Here is a 17,883-nt window from a genome sequence, read left to right as displayed (position 1 = left end):
GTAATTGCAAAGCCATTTAAAAAATCATGAATATTAAAGTGGAATAAAAATCTGATATAAGTTCAAATTATTCAGGATAGCAATGTGAAGCACATACACAGATGCAGACCTGCATATTTCCAAACTATTTCATCAGAGAAGCAAAAAGTGTAATTTTTTAATTTCTTAAAAATTAATTTGCTTTAACAACATAAGATTTAATTTTTGAAAACTGCTACATTAATACTTTTCTTCACTAACAGCAACAACAACAAAATAAAAAAGTATAATCAGCAAGACATTTTGATTTTTTCACTTTAGTATCAAATTAGAACTTGAAGTATGTATACTCTTAACAGGTATTGGAGATAATGAGCTGTTAGAAGGAAGATAATGATTACATAAAGAATTTTGGTAAGTTGTCCAGTTATTCACTAAATTGTCCTTAAAATCTTCACCAGTTAGGGTTGTCAGAGGGATTTCTGACTCAAAATGTTCACTTGTATTTTAGTGTAATGAACATAAATAACATTTCAATCTGTGCAACATAATGATGTTCCTCTACCATAATGGCACTCATATAATTAAATTAGCTTTCAACAATGGATACATGGAAGCAAATGAAGATAGATTTAATCCATCATATCAAAATTGGTATTTCTGCTTTCCAATTTCTTTTAGCCTGAAAACTTCAATTCTTTTTTATATCTGTCAGCAGTCTAAAAGTTTTAAATTTATGTTGCTTCTGAATGATATATTTTTCATAAAAAAATTTGAGAAAGATAATGAGTCTTCATTACACAAATTCGAAAATTCTGGATTTAAGAACAAAAATCCAGAATTGTGGCTTTATCTAGACAGTACTCATTGCTGACTTTCTATAGCAGAAAACGCTATTCCTTCTGCAAATAACATTTTTATGGCATTAAAGATTTTTTGTAATATAAAAAAATGAATTTTACGTTACAGACAATACATGTGAATTCCTCATTTATAAAAAATATACATACATACATACATAACATGATTGCACAAATTAATAAAAAAGCAGTACTTATTCATTTGTTACTTTCACTTACCTTTGCCAGAACTGCTGGCACTTGGTGTATTGGTAGGTGTTATTTCTCCTTCAATTTCTTCTGCAATCTGTGTTGGTATACTCATCCACTTTTCTAATTCTTTATGCAATGTTCCAGTATCTAAGAAAGGTGTAGGGGGAGCATCTAAAGGAGATCCTGTGATATCTTGTGATTCTGTATCTGGTGTGATAGGTGGTGGAATCATAGTCAAATCAATTATATCAGGATCAAGATACAAAGTTCCTTCTGCAAAAGGAAGCTGTATTTCTTCACTCTGCATGTGTTTTAAGATATCCAAAATGTTGTTACCAGAACTGATATTTGGTAGCAAATCTGGGCTATGAAGTCCAAAACTGGAATCTCTTCTGAGCATAGGATGCCCTGAATTGATTGAATTTCGCAAAGGAACGGAACGATGAAGAGGACTATCATTCGGAGTACTGTCTGTGTCACTTTCCGATGGCGAAACATCTTCATCAACAGTTATCTCTTTTTTATCCTCCAGTTCATTATCATCACTATCATTTTGATTTTGAGTTAGCAACAGAAGTGAGTCAGTAGCTTTTAAATTTGACTGCTCATCATCAAATTCAGAAGCTTGCATAGAAGGCATGTTTTTCTCAGATAAATACGATTCTACATTTACTAGGATTTGGTTCATTTCTGAAATACGCTTTATAACTTCATCATTCTTGGCTTCATAAATGTCCACATCAATATCACCAGAGCTGTCCTCCAACAGCTCCATGGATATAACACTTTGGTAGTCAATTCCAGGATGACATTCATCAATTCTAGATCGATGTGGAATAGTCCTCCTCACATCATCTTTCAAATGAATGTTTGTCATATTACCTTCTTCATGGTTTTGATCACTAGCTGCTAGTGTTTCATTCATGTTATGATCAACCGATGTAGGTGATGGTGTTGAAGGTACTGCAAGTTTTTCCTTGGAAGGATTTCTAGGTAGCTGTCGACTCTGAAAAATTGATTTTGTATTTACTTTACATCTGTTACATAAATTAATTCTTTAACACATTAAAAACTTTTACCTTGAATCCTATCAAAAATATTTTTAAAATTCTTAGATTCATGAGTTATTCATTATCACTTCTTTAAAAATACCACCAGATAAATTCAAAGCAGATATACTTTTTTAACTAATCCTACAATAAATTTAAAGTAGACAATTTTTATTGCATAGTATATACCCACAAAAGCTAATTGTTAGTAAATTACTCTTGAAAAAGATATTTTGTTCATGCTATTTTATGCATTTTTCTCCTACATTTAATAAAAGGGGTAGCTGTTTGTTTTTACATACTAAAGGTAACTAATTGTTTTTGTGGCAAAGATATAATGAAATACTTTAAATGTTTTAGAAAAATACTGCAATTTTTGCTTGAAAAATCTGCACTATTCTTTAAAATAACAAATTTTTATGTAACTGAAATTGTATAATCACTAAAATTTGTGTAGTGTATTTTGAGCTTTTAGAGGGAAGCAGGAGAGATGAAAAATGAGCAATGCCCTTGCCGAGAATTGAGCCATGGACTTCTGGAATACGCGCCCAGCGTGCTGACCACTACACTACAAAGGCATGCTAAGAAGGCAGGAAAAATACTTTATAAGCTGAACATAAGTAAAATATACTGACATTTTCTGTTGATAAGGAAACAATTTAAAAATGAAATTTTTTGAATTGATTTGGTTGTTGAAGATAGCTGCTTACAAAAGCAGTAGATAATTACAGAATTAATTTATTATATGTAGTTTTAAAAGTAAGTAATTTTTCGAAGTGATCTGGTTGTTGAAGATAGTTACCACAAAATAAGCAGTAGAAAATTACAGAATAATTTTATTAAATGTAGTTTTTACAACTCATGTATAAAAATGTCAAAAATGAGCTTGCCATGTTGGTAGTATATAAACAGTTCATTTGTAATTACCTATGTTGATATTAAATATAGGAAAGTTTTAAAAAATCAAATAAAATTACAAAAGAAATTAAATTTTATTTCTTTTTTACATTATTCATCAGAAGAAATAACTTACAACTTTGCGAAATACATTATCACATTTTTCTTAGATTTTAAAATCAAACATGTCAAACTTTGGATATAGGAATGCTATCTAAATAACTAAATATTAAAAATAACCCAGTTAAGCAGAACCAACTGCAAATAATTATAAATACTTAATGAAATATTTGATTACCTCAGCTGGGACATAAGGCGGTGGAGGCACAGCAAGATCAAGCATTCTCAGACCAGGCCCATTAGGATGTGGTGGGTAGCTCCATGGAGCTTCTCGGACTGTATGTCTGTTGTGGAAACATGGCACTGCAAATAAAAAATATAACTTCATGAGAAACAACTTATTTTTCTGTTTTATACTTTCATGTACTAAATTAAAAATACTACTACATAATAAACCATTAATAAATTCATACTTCATCATCATTTTCACAAATTTAATTTAAAGGAATGATGATGAGTGATTAAAGGATTTTCTATAATGTGCTTTAATAGCTACAATGTACAGGCAGCTATATTCTGTAATGTCTGCATTCTTTCTGAGCTTGTTTGCTTGTTGTAAGTCACTAAAAAATGCATGCACATAAGGGAAAAATTGTAAGATTCATATTCTTATGTGTTACACATTTCTGCACATAAAAAATATCCATCAGACGGAAATTACATCAGTCAGGTAGATATTACACATATTTAATTATTTTAGTTGCTTGACAATTGATAAACTATTTTAAATTTATATCAGTTTTGGAAATATTTTATGCTAATGTTAATATTTTCAAAAGGATTTAATGTGGCAATTTTATTTATTACACGTGCATGAAGAAGAAGAATGAAAAAAAATTAACTGTAATGAAATTAACAAGAAAACAAAATGAAATTAACTGTAAATTTAATTCAGTACTAACACTCATATCTAATGATGCTGATAAAAATTTTATAAAACTTTATTCACTTTATTTAAATTTCCATAATTGTAATATTTATCAGCCTTTGATTATGGTGTATATGAACACCAGGCTTTCATATCAGCACCTAATATAAAAGAAAAAGCATTTTTTATTATTTACTGAAACATTATTTTTCAAAATGTGAAGTTTTTAATAAAGTTTAAATAAATGAAAAAAGTGCAATAAATTAACTGATAACTAATAAGTTTTCAATAAAATACAATGCAATTATCCCTTTTATTCAACAATTTTTTAATATTTACATCTTAAAAAATATAAAGATATATATGTGAATATAACAGGCAATACACATGTTATTTTTCTTTACAGTAATTATGAATGTAAGTCAAAAAGTATTTTACAGAATGATAATTTTATATTTTTGTTATCAATATGCATTGGTGAAATTAACTAAATATATATATTATCATACAGAAATAAACCAGTTTTAGGAAATGAGCTGAGAAATCAGTAACAATAGATTTGTTTGAATATTAATTTGAATTTAGTTTGAATACCAATTCTTAGTAAGTTTATATCTAGAGGAAATTATTAACTCTAAACATTTTCTGTTAACATCAGAGGATGTGTTATCTTAAGTTTTATAAATATATAAATTTTTAATAAGAAATCCAATCATGAGAGTCAAGAATGACAATTTAATTTAATAAAATTTATCTAATTTTATTTTAAAATTTTCATGCTTTTACAGGTAATTCCTGATAATAAAATCATATATTGAAATAATATTTACCACGTAGCCAAATTCTATTAAGTTTCAAAGAATATTTTTCACAAAATTTTTCCTGAGTTAAAATTAATATGAATACCAAAGCATTTCATTTAAATCATCTTAGAAGCCCTTGTATGATATAAAATGTTTTTTCCTGAAAATTTTAAGAGTTTAGTGCATTTTCTACCATTGTAAAAACATAGTAAATGAAATAATTTTCTGTTATATCAAAAGGTGCTCAGTAATAAGTAAAGTAAAAGATATACACATATTACTGTAAAGAAATTCTGCACTTAAAAAACTGTAATTACCTGTTTCAGCTTGCCATGAACTTTGGAAATCCCAGTGGACTGTTAATTCTTTTCCAGCCAAAAGTCGAAAATAGCCTTTTAATAACAAAATAAATTCTTCTGCATCTCTGTCTTCCATGCTGAAATTTAGAGTCTAAATGAAGAGAGAAAGGATGTAAATATTCAATAACTGCAAAAGATACAAAATGAAAAATATTCATACTATTACATAAAAATAAAAAAAAATAAAAAAAAAATCTCATAGCAAACCTTATAATTTAAAAAATCACACACTTCATAATGGAAATAACACTTCAAATAAAACATATTACTGTGAAAATAAATTTTAAAATTTATTGTGAACTACCACCTGATTTGCATTGATATAAATTATACTCAAATACATTCTCACACAAACTTAAAAGGGGATATCAATTATCACAATTAATATTTGGCACAAGGCTAATGGCTATTATGTAAAGCACCTGGCCATTAAAAAGAACTGTCACTGTTAATAATTTCATATTACAATTGTAATGAATGTATATTTGAAAATCAGTTCAGCAATCTGCACTTTCACAGCTTAGTTATTATTTGCAGTATATTTTCCTAGTCTTTTTAGCATATAACATAATTATTATTATGTTATATGCTAAAAAGTAATATATTTTTAAAAAGTAAATTATTTTAGCATATAACATAATAACATAATTATTGTTATGTTATATGCTAGAAAGTACAGCTACAAATATAAATAATCATCTAGACTGAGTGCTAAGTGCAGCTACAAATATAAATAATCATCTAGATTGATTTTCAACAGGTACAAGCCAAGTGGTTCTCAAAAGTGATAGTATTCCTGAAGAGCAGGGAATAAATTACTGTGCTGTGTTATTAAACATGGGGGCAAGAAGGCAATTTCTGAATACTCTCTGGTGATTCTCACTTTCAAAAGGCATGGAATAATAGTGACTCAGAATAATAGACTTAAAATATTATGATTGAGGCTCATGATTTGGTAGCTGAACTTGTATTCAAAATCATTAAAATTTGACAAAAGAAACAAATGTTTTAGTATGAACATTCCAACAAAGATTAAATAGATCCAGAAAGTAGGTTTACAAAAATTCTTTTACTTATTTATAAAGCATGTTCTTCAGCAAAGTAATGATTTGAATAACACAACATGGTAACCACAAACTGGTAATATTTTATGGTCTCGCAAAACAGGATAGGAGCTCTCTAGCAGAAAATAGCAAAAATTTGCAGCTTCTTTAAATGTAGGTAATACGTAAGGATATAGTAAACAGTCACCATCTTTAAATGTAGGTAATATGTAAGGATATAGTAAACAGTCACCAATCAGTAACTGGAATAAAGAGGAGTTTTTCAAACTTGAAACTGGTAAAAACTTGTTTGAGATTATGTTTAAATTTTAAAAAAAGTGAATTTTTCTCCAGAGAAAAATATTTTGCTCAAAAAGTACAATATGATACATCATCAATGATTGCATCTTACAAATGGCACAAAGATTTATAATATATTACAAACATTAAAAACATCACACTCATTTAGCTAATTTAATAAAAAATTCGCTAATAAGTTATGGTTTGAAATATTGATATATTTAATACATATGAGATACAAACTTTACTAATTGCCCAGAATGCCAAAAATGCTGGAGATGAATTTGGACATGAGATTAATGATCAAAACCAAATCTTTATCCACACTTTGCAACTGTGCATAACATAGCTGTGTAATGCACACTGTCTGAATTGCCTCAGCTCAGGGTATTAGTCAACTGTAAGGAGTTTTGATGCCAATTAATAAGATAGTTTTTATATCTAATTATATAGCCATTAATGGACTATGGCATTGTGACTGATTATATTAATGGGAACTGTTCTGTGGTTTATATTATAGGGATAAATATGGGCCAGTTTCTTTTAGAAAATTTTTCCTGGAGGCATCCATCCTCTTAGGCAGATAGTCTTAGCATGCTTTCCATAATCAAATAAAACATATCAAACCAAACCAAATATTATAAGAAGCTTGTGCATTAGTGATGATATGTTGTGCGATACCAAATTCACTAACTGTACATATTCATAACCGTGTGTATCTTATCAAGGTGCATGGAACTAAACCAGCATGCAGTAATAAGATACATAACTAGTGTCATATGGTTATATGAAGTACCACAATAACAACATATATGATTTAGCAACAAGTTCATAACAGGACATGATATGCATAACAGAAGATGCATGAACCATATTTGTTCACAGTAAATATATATGTAGGTCAATCCAAAAGTTGATAGAAATATTGATATTCCATGATAATAGAAAATATTGCCTTACATATAAAAATTTGCTTAACAATAAATCTTTCTTGAATACATGTAGCAGCAATATTAAATGAATAAATTTGGAAGTTCTGTTAGTGAAATAACCTCCATTCTTTTCTGATTCCTTATTGAATGAAGTAATAGACTAGTTAGTTCTATGAAGTTTAAAACTGAATGTCATCATTTGATTAATTTTTGATTAGAAGATGTTAATCTCAATATGTTATATGTATGCTGATTTGTCCTTTTCCTATTCTACAGTGAAAGAATTTGTTAAATAATTTCATACGTGATGAGAATATATATACACAACAAAAGATGATTCTTGTCAAGGTTGGCTATTGATAACTGTGTGTATCTTATTAAGGTACATGGAACTAGATCAACATGCTGTAGTAAAATACATAACTAGTATCCCATAGTTATATGAAGTACCACGATAACAACATATATGATACAGCAACAAGTTCATAACGGGATATGATATGCTTAATAGAAGATGCATGAACCATAATAGAAGATGCATAAACAGATGATAATAGAAAATATTGCTTGTGTCTAGGAGGAAGTACTGAGTGATAGGAAATTAAAAGATGATAGACGCAAAACTGGATTTTTCTGTTGTGCAAACTGAATGACCTTCGTAGAAAGAGATTTAATGACATGAAAAAACTAGTTATGGGATATTTTGAGGTCGAATCTTCAGATTACGTTTTCAGGAGCACAGAATTGCTCATAAAGTGATGCAAAATACAAAAGTATACTGAATATCAATCAGATACATTAAAAATAAAGTATTAAAATGTGTTCTGTTTTTTTTAGAAGCATATCATGCTAGAATTTTTTTTTTTTTTAAATCTAATAGAAACATGCAGCTTGAACAGTCAAAACATGACAAAATCAAAGTTAATGTAACATAAACATAATATGCATGCCAGAAGTCATAGATTAGAGAAAGGAACTAAGTTTTGCATGTTACAATCAGTAGTTATATTGTGCATATACAATGGATCGACAGAAGGGCACCTTACAATGCCAAACTGGAGTATATTGTTACATATATACACTAAGCAAATTAAAAGGAAAATATAGTAGTTAAGTATGCATTAACTCTATGTTATTATACATTATAAAATAAAATTAAGAAAGCAAAAATGTGCATTGAGTTTATGCAATTACATGTTGATGCCAAAAAATATACACTGATTTTATCTGATATAATCAGATCGTAATACAGTTAACATATCACAGAATATGCACAGAGTGAACTATATCCATGCTCATTTGTGATGCATTATGGTATTATAGAGAAGAAGAGAGTTACCATAGTTCTATAAAAGAAAATATATCATAAAGAACTTGTACCGGGCAATGAACAAAAGAAGTAATTCACTGCTAGCAGTTCAGAATCATGAGAGAAGCAGGCTTAGTCATTGTCTGAATCCAATGAGTGGCATGGTAGGATGTGGGAGGATTAAATATGTGGGTAGCATACCAGGCGATGGATACTACCAGTCTTGTGCCATTTAGTTATGTTAGATTAGGTTACTGGTGGGGCAACTGTGCCAGCTGTCTTCTCTCACAAAAATGTCTTATGGAATTTTATAAAAATATCCAATGTTAAACTTCTTTAGGGTCCTTTTAGAGGAATGGCCAAATTTTCTATAAACTATGTCAGAGATCTGTTATAAAATTCTATAGAATATTATATTAGCTTCTATAGAGCTAAGTGAAAGATAAAAAAACATATGTTTTGATGACTTGTATAGAGATTCTACAGAGGTATGTGTAAATATTCTACAGAGATTTGTACAGATTTTATAAAACAAATGGTAGTTTCTAACGGTCCCATGTATAGAATCTAATATAGTGCGTATATAATCAACTAATTAAATTCTATGGATAATATCAGACTCAATTTATAGAAAACTGGGCCATCATTCTAAAGAATTATAAACCAGTTTTTTTTTTTTTCCTTTAAAGGATCAGATAGAAGCATTTGAGTATTTAAAAGAATTATATAAGATCAACAAAATTTTCTTTTGAGATTAAAATGAATTAATTATACTTTCATATTTGAACTGAGTTTTCTAACCTAATTTTTGAAATGATCTATAACAAGGAGACAGAAGGGAACAAAAACTTTTGGAATAAATGATAATTATTTTCCTTCTAAAAATTTCAGTATCATTTTAATTAAAAAATATATTTAAATAAAAATAAATACATTTTAAATAAAATTTAGTTAAAATCAAAAAACCCTTTTCCTCATCAGGGGCACACATACAATAATTAAAAGCATTCATTTCAGAAATTAAAATTTTATAATTAGCTTGCTGCTAATTTTAAATTTAATCTTTCAACTTATTGTATGACATAAATTTACTTTATGCATTTTCAAGATTAGATATCTGTACTACATAAGCATACTCTACAACAAAATCATACAAAATGTTATACTATAAATTTAGAAGCTAAATTAAATTAAAAATTTGTTTGGATTAAAATTAGAAAACTTTTCACTTTTCTATAGAATACCATTCTATAAAGGCTTTTTAAAAAATTCTATATGATTTTGCAAAGCAATATTTTTATTGAATTCGTTCTGTAAAAACATCATAAAATTTCTATACAACTTTATAAGCAGCATTTCTATAGAGGATTACCTATGAAGTTCTACAGGAATTGCTATATGGCTCTATCAACTTCTATAAAACTCTTTCATAATGGTAAGAATCATGATTACTTATATATTATTACAACACAAATTAGTGTAAAATGGTGACCATGAATCTTGAGCCATCAACTACTAAAAGAATTATTTTTATGATTTCAGATCTGAAATCTAAATTAGAACACTTTTTCTTAGAATATATACATGCAAGAAGCAGAAAACTGAAAATGCAAACCTGTCTGTCTGGATCTTTCATAAAAATTTCGACAGCAGATGAAATTTCATCCTCTTTAGTAACTTTCACATCTGATAACTCTTCAATTCGTGCAAGAGTAACAGGCTGAGAAAAGAAATTAATGTATAAACAATAAAAATAGCATTAATAAATCAATTATTTTTACTAATTTTGTGTATATGTAAAAATTTTAGAGAAATTATATGTAAAATTGTAGTATCTTATTGTACTAATTTTGTGTATATGTAAAATTGTAATATCTCTTATATAATCTAACATGAAAGTCCTCAAGATGGTGAAGCTTTACTGAAAAATGTGGCAAGTATATTTAACATAGAGGTAAATGGCTATTTGGCCTATGTAAGCCGGTGATGGTTTTGGAGACTAAGTCTTGTCACGCAAAGTTACCAATGACGATCCTTAGGCAATATTTTGGTCCAATTCCTGTATAACTGTAATTGGTCTGATCCTTATATACAACTGTAACTGTATTCAGCCCTATCTGTAACTAGCTGTATATGTCTTCCAGCAATTTTGAGAAATCGAAGGTACTGAAAATTTCTTGGCGGCTTGGGAAAAGCTATGTAAGATCGGAGACAGCATTAGTTCTCAGTTTTTAGATTAGAGTTGAGTTCAGAGTACTGAGAGATCTCCGTGTGAAATTTCATCTTAGATGCACTATGCAATGTGTTCTGTTAAACGTTCTGAGCAGTTTGAAGTGGTAACTACTGATTGTGCTGTGTCTTATTAACAGCAGCTGTATGAGTACTTTTGTGAAAAGTTCCAGAACTGTAAAGTTTTTCTTTTGAGAAAATAAACTTTATCAAGCTATCATTGGTTATGCGTAAATTTAATCCATTACAAACTGGTACACATATAACAGTATTAAAAACTAGATTTAAACTATGTTTTATATCATCATATAATTTTATTTTATGGCAATAAAAAATTACTTAGTTTTCAAGTTTTCTGTTAATAGAAAATAATTTGGATCTATCAGAATATTTTTATTTTCCTTAAGCTAATATTAAATGTAAGCTGTTCACATGTGACTATAATAATCTGAAATAAAATCATAATAAACATGAAATAACAAAAGCAGCTTGTCAGATGTATAATTTTATGCAAGTAGAAGTCAAGATTAATATTAAAAAAAAAAATGATTCAGAGTGAAAGTTAAAAATAAGTAACTCCTTCCTTCCTCCTCTAAAGAAATAGGTTATTAAACAAATATTTGTACGGTCAAAAGTATTATGAAATTATGCTTCAAAAAATAAACTTCACTAATCTGCATGCAGGAAAATATTTACAAAACTTCAAAACAAAGCTGACTGGAGCAATTTAAGATCATTTCAGAATTTTTTTATAAAGAAAGTTTCATACATCAGCATTAAAGTATTCAAAAATAAAATACTTACACTTGTATTTCTTAAACAGGCAATTTGGCTCAAACCAAATCTTGGACTAACTAGCAAGGCCACCTCAGGATTAGAATCCTAATTAATAATAAATAATTATTATTTCATATATCATATAACTTATACTTAAAGCAAATATTTTGGTTAAATATGCAAACAATAAGAAAATGACAACAATGAAAGATAATGCATAATAAGTTTAATTAACTTTTATGCCTGCAAAAAATATAATTAAAAGCAAAAGTTTACATAACAATATAGGTGATTAAATAAAATAATTATTTAATTACCAAAAATATAATTATTTTAATATATATTATAAAAGTAATTTTTGCTTTTCCAGAAATAATACTTTTTGTATATAAGTGCAGATAAACATATTGAAATATAGAAATAGAAAATGCTAATGTTATTAATGCTTAAACTTATACTGCCATTGTATTTTATGTAGCAGAGTCAAAACTTTACTAAGCAATATTTTTTTTTTTCCATTGCTATGCTATTTTTCATTACATTCCAGCAATGATATTCAGTAGACATAAAACATATTAATCATTATTGAGAATGATACATCAACATATTATTCATCTAATGTAATGACACACATATTTTTAATCAACGATTTGTAAGAAATTTCTAGATGGGGGCTCTTCTGAGATCAACAATTATAATTTACGACCACCTTCTCATACACAGTGAGAACATCATGAGATTTTTTATATCAAATACTTCATATGTTATAAATTTCATACATAGAAAAACACAAGTGTTATTATTTAATTTGCATCAACATTTATTTCATTTACATAGTAACGCACAGGGAAAAGGTAAGAAATGAACTTTTAAAATAATTGAAGAAAATGATATGGAACTGTGGAATTTACAAAATAACCCAAAGTCCATTTCACTATTTATCTAATGTGCCAGATATGCTTGAATTTTACTGCATAATAAAGCTATATTTTTGTGCCTGATATTGAAATTCTCAGACATTTTCTAACATATTGCTCAAACCAAAAGTCTGCACTTGTTTTTAATATAAAATAGAGTTGAAAAATCAATACAAAAATTTTAATTTAACCATAAATATTAAATTTAGCAATAAATCTTTCTACGTTTTTCTCCTTCAATACATCTGTTCCATTGCAAAGTGAATTTTATTCCAGCTGCATAATCATCATTCTTAGTTTCTGATATTTCTACACATCTACAAGTACCGTAGTTTAGGAAAGTTAATCAGGAACATTTCAGGAAAAATTAATTTGACTGTTAAAAGTGCTTACAGACTTGCAAGTTATATAGTCTTGCTTCCTATATGACAAAGAAATATTGGTATGAAGAAATAAAAGGATGTGACAATGTAATAAGCAGCCCTCCCCCGAAAAAAATCATTGAAAATAGATTACATACATTTTGCTGCATGTCTTTGTAAATACATAGATGATATAAAAATGTCACTAAGATTTTATACGATTCCTCTTTCCTTCTATAAACTAATTATTACATCTTCAGTTTTTATAAACACGCATTTAAAAATATTAGACATAACTATTCAGGGTAAAACTCCAAATGCAACTATAAACCTGGGACTGTCCCGCACCCAGACACGTATAACTTATATATATTGTATATTATCACACATGTTATCCATATCATATATTTCCCATCTACTCACAGCTGTTTTATTCAATGAAATAGCTTCCCAAAGTGTAGTGCATACCATTTTGAGAAGTAGAGTTTTAAATGATCACCTTATGATGTTAAGCCAGTATACGATATTCACTAGAAAAAATTAGTTTAATATTTTTTTTTTCAGATTTAATAATTAACATTTGAAAGAAAATTACAAAATCTTCATAAATTAGTATCTTTGTTCAACATTGAATGCCAATACCTGAAATATAAAATATAACAAAAATAATTTACTCTTAAATTAGTAGAAAAGCACTTGGAGCCATAGCTGGGAAGTTCACTAATGATCTTCAAATAATGTAGCTTAGCTTGTAAGGCTGTGAGATTTTTCTGCCCAGGAGCACAGAGAGACTGGTTTTGTTTTAAGAAATGTCCCAACAGTTTCCTCAGTTCTTTTCTTTTCATAGTATCCAGAAGTGATACTGGAACAAATCTATCAAGTCCACATTCTCGCCTAGATTAGATATTAATAAAATATTATAGTGACTCAAAATTAACACATATTTATTTAAGAATTTTCATACCATAAAATTTTTGAAATGTATTTAAATAACAATTAGCTTTTGATAATAATTAAAGAATAGTATGGTTATGTATGTAACTACAAAGAGAATATTGATATACTACTGATAAAAAAATAAAAAAATTACTATGCATCTACTTAATCTATGAAAACGGCAACTGGTGATGAAGACTAATTTAGACAGTTGCATTGAAAATAAACCGTATATAAACAGGTGATTAAAATGTACTAATAAAAACTGAAGAAACTGATGAAATACAAAGCATCAATCCATCAAATTTATTAGCAGCATACTGATAGTTCTTTTTGCCACTAACAAAATGGTGAACAATATTTTGTAGCATTAAAAATAACAAATGTTTAAACATATTATTGAAAATAAATTTTGAAAATTGATTTTTGCTGACATTTAAATTAAATTTATGTATTTTTTAAGGATTCAGAAAGATTTTGTATTGAACTATTCAACACATAAAACATACTGCATACATAGAAATAGCAAAATTATAAAGAAAGAACTGCTTCAAATAATATTTTGGATAATTGTAAGCAAAAATGAATGGGATGAGAACCATACATTTATACAGGGAATCTCATGATACATATGAGAATGATGTAGAAAACTTCTTTGAAATAGAATTCAAGTAAAATAGAGAATTTAATAATTAGAAGTTTGCAGTTTTTGTAATTTTTGAGTATCTAATTCAGTCACATCTACAAGATGCATCTGAAAAGTTCTGTTAGGCTGCTATCACACGTCGGTTTGTTTCAAAAGAACAACTGTTTGGAACAATTTTTCTGCTTTGTCACAACAGCCAATCACCACAGCTCGCTTTGGGGTTAACACAGGGAAAACTGGTTCTCCATTACGAACAAGCTAACAGCATTCGGCGCTGATTGCTGATTGGTTGAAAACGAACAACTTGCAACTTTTTTCGAAAGAAAGGAAAAAGTCGCACGTCTTTCTTTCAAAAGTAAACCAGGCAGAAAAATTGTCCGAAACAGTTGTTCGTGTGAAACAAACGCCGTGTGATATGGGCCTTAAAAACCACACTGGTTAGGATGAGATGCCTGCACATATGCATTGAAAGACAAGTCAACAAGCATTCCCCAAAAGTCGGATGACAAAATCCAAGATTAAGATGATGTTGATTGACTTTTTTGAAAGGGCTTGAAACCAATCATGAATTTCTGCACAAAGATCAAACTGTTAATGCAGAAATTTATGATGGAATTTTGAAATGGCTGCTGTAATGCATCTGGTGGTTTAAGGCAGAACTGTAGCAGAGTGGACATTGGAATTTCCTCAGTGACAATGCCCAACCACACACTGCTATTCATGTGCTCAGTGTTCTCGCTCAATGCAAGGTGATTGTTCTTAAAAACCTCCTTATTCTTCAGATTTGGCACCAGGGGACTTCTTTTTGTTTCCCCACTTTTAATTAGCCCTGAAAGGCTTATGTTTCATAGACACTGCAGATATCCAGCAATACCTGACCACAGTGCTTCGATCAATTCCACAAAAAGCATTTGCTGACAGTTTCCAACAGCCTTACAATCGATGTCAGAAGTCAGTTGTAGCTCATGGTGATTACTTTGAAAGCCACTAAAGGTATTTTGTTTGTAACTCTTGTTTCCCGTGGCATTTACTGAACTTTTCAGATGCACCTTACATAATCAAGTAAATGAACATGATCCCTTTGTGTTATAAATGTTTGAATTTTTTTAAACTGAATTGAAATTAAATTCTCTTTCAACTAATATACAAACATATTCATGTTGTGAAACATAATCTTAATAAACACACAAATGTAAAAACTTAAGAGTCCATAATGTTTTTCACAATTTGTATATGTATATATTCTTAATAGGGATAGAATATTTCAAAAGTTTAAAACATTTTAGCATTTTAAATGAGCATTTTGCTTTAGAAATGTACTATATTGATTTTTACATATCAAAGCATTAATGTTCAAGTCTGTTATTTGATGTATAGAAACAGATGGCTAAGTTAACATTACTAGAAAGATAAACTTGTAAGTTATTGCCCAGTTGTGCACACTTATTCCAAATGTAAATTCTAGAATCCCTTTTCAATGTACATATAATTTTTTATTTGATCAATTGCTACAGTTGTATTCTAAGCAAGTATATATATATGGTTTTAAAAGCCCATACGATGTTCATCCATAAGACGGTTAAAAAGCACAAGAATGTACAAAAAACAATTTTAAGTGTCTTGTATTAATAACAGAAATTTTTTCTTTTGAATTCTTAATTTTCTATCATATTATAAAAGCCTGATATATTCATTGTCAATATTTAATGATGCATTTCACTATTATAATATTAATGTTGCTATTTATTTATTGCATGATTACCAATAGAATCATGTATTATTTCATGTGTGACAAACATAAGTGGCAACAGCTGCTAGAAGCTTGCATAATGATGGAGTTTCTGTATGTGAGTAAATATACTTAGATACTCAAACATGATTAGTATTGTGTCTTATACAAAATGGTAAAATATATTTAGTTTATTTTACTATACTAATACAATTTGCAAATACATATTAAAAAAATTGAATTACATTATAGAAAAAAAAGAATTCTGCTAACACTGAAAAGAATTACACTGCAAAAAAAAAAATAAAAGATATATAAACTGAAATGAAATCCATTAGATATAATTTAATGTTCTGCATTTTAAAAACAGAATAAACATAGAGCTGCATGCCCTATTATAAATTGTGACAATCCTGTTAGAGAGTGGACTACATAAGCGCACATTTGCGCATCTGTGGGACTGTGTTTGTAGAGAGTATATAAGCACATGAGGGGTTTTCCGTGATTTGTGTGCTCACACTCCTACATGATATTTGCCATGTTTCTTGCAAGAGTTGGGCCCACCAGTGGCCGAGCGGTAAAGTCACTGAACACTGGTAGTTCGGTCCGAGGTTCGAATCCCGTGAACGGGCTGGCTGCATGGGCGTTTTCGTGGTTTTCCCCATCTGTAACGTGTATACAAGCCAGTTTCCCTTAGAAAGTCCTCCACGAAGGCATTCCTCCCCTTAGGCAGATAGCCCTCGTGTGCTTTGCCATAATTAAATACACCAACACCAACTTGCAAGAGTTGAGTAAATTTTAAAAGGTATCAGGTAAAATGAGTAATATGAATGTATGGATGATGCAAAGAGATGGAAAATTGTTGGTATCTTAAAGGCAGGCCAATCACAAGCACAGATGGGCTACAGAGCTCAATGTAATGCCCAGTGTTGTCTACAATTTGTGGAAACAGTTTCAAGACATTGTACCCATATCAAGAAGACCTGGACAAGGTTGACCAAGATCCACAATGACAAATGAGGATCATTATTTGGCCCTTTCACCATGTCAACACAGGACTACTACAGCTTCATAGCTCTCACCTGAGCTGTATGCTGCCACTAAAATCTGAATTTCAGTCTACACTTGTCCAAAGGCTTCACAAAATACAGCTGTATGACAAAAGACCTACTGTTTGTGTCCTGCTCACTGCAGCACACAAGAGAGTGCATTTAGCATAGTGCTGACAACATGTGTCTAGGACAAGATTCTAGTGGAATACTGTGCCTTTTACAGATGAGTTTAGATTGAGCCTGGATACTGATTCTTGGCATACCTGTATCTGGAGAGAGCCCATTCCTTTGTCATCAGGGAAAAGGATCATTGTGGTATGATCCTTTTCCCTGATGAGAAATCATTCTGGATCATTGTGGTATGATGCTGGTCGTACTAGTTAACATTTAAAAAATAAAAAGCACATCTGAACACAGAATTATATTTGTTAATTGAAGCTCATTGTTAATGTGATGATAATGATTGTCAAACAAGGTTTCTTGTGCTGGCTATGTTCTAAAGAGTACAATTTATTCTGTGATGT

At 29.3% G+C, this 17,883-nt stretch overlaps 1 protein-coding gene and 1 long non-coding RNA gene across 3 annotated transcripts in view; one reads left to right on the top strand and one right to left on the bottom strand.

Moving 5' to 3' along the window:
• LOC118197887 (uncharacterized) overlaps positions 1-5,222 on the top strand; it is a 34,038-nt gene extending 28,816 nt beyond the window's left edge. The window contains exons 3-4 of the long non-coding RNA XR_015043394.1: positions 339-393; positions 5,095-5,222. This is a non-coding gene — a long non-coding RNA (uncharacterized LOC118197887). The remainder of the gene's footprint in view (positions 1-338; positions 394-5,094) is intronic.
• LOC118197886 (uncharacterized) overlaps positions 1-17,883 on the bottom strand; it is a 265,749-nt gene that overhangs the window by 26,037 nt on the left and 221,829 nt on the right. For both annotated transcript variants that reach the window (XM_085824920.1, XM_085824921.1), the window contains exons 11-16: positions 13,671-13,890; positions 11,745-11,822; positions 10,327-10,431; positions 5,086-5,218; positions 3,276-3,400; positions 1,059-2,037 (exon numbers count right to left, since the gene is read on the bottom strand). In XM_085824920.1, the coding sequence (XP_085681046.1) occupies positions 1,059-2,037; positions 3,276-3,400; positions 5,086-5,218; positions 10,327-10,431; positions 11,745-11,822; positions 13,671-13,890 (1,640 nt within the window). The remainder of the gene's footprint in view (positions 1-1,058; positions 2,038-3,275; positions 3,401-5,085; positions 5,219-10,326; positions 10,432-11,744; positions 11,823-13,670; positions 13,891-17,883) is intronic.

This window comes from Stegodyphus dumicola, chromosome 10 (assembly GCF_044657685.1).
Source record: "Stegodyphus dumicola isolate Sdum_Otavi_A_Nest chromosome 10, ASM4465768v1".
Taxonomy (NCBI): Eukaryota; Metazoa; Arthropoda; class Arachnida; order Araneae; family Eresidae; genus Stegodyphus; species Stegodyphus dumicola.
This window is presented reverse-complemented; position numbering and strand designations above follow the sequence as displayed.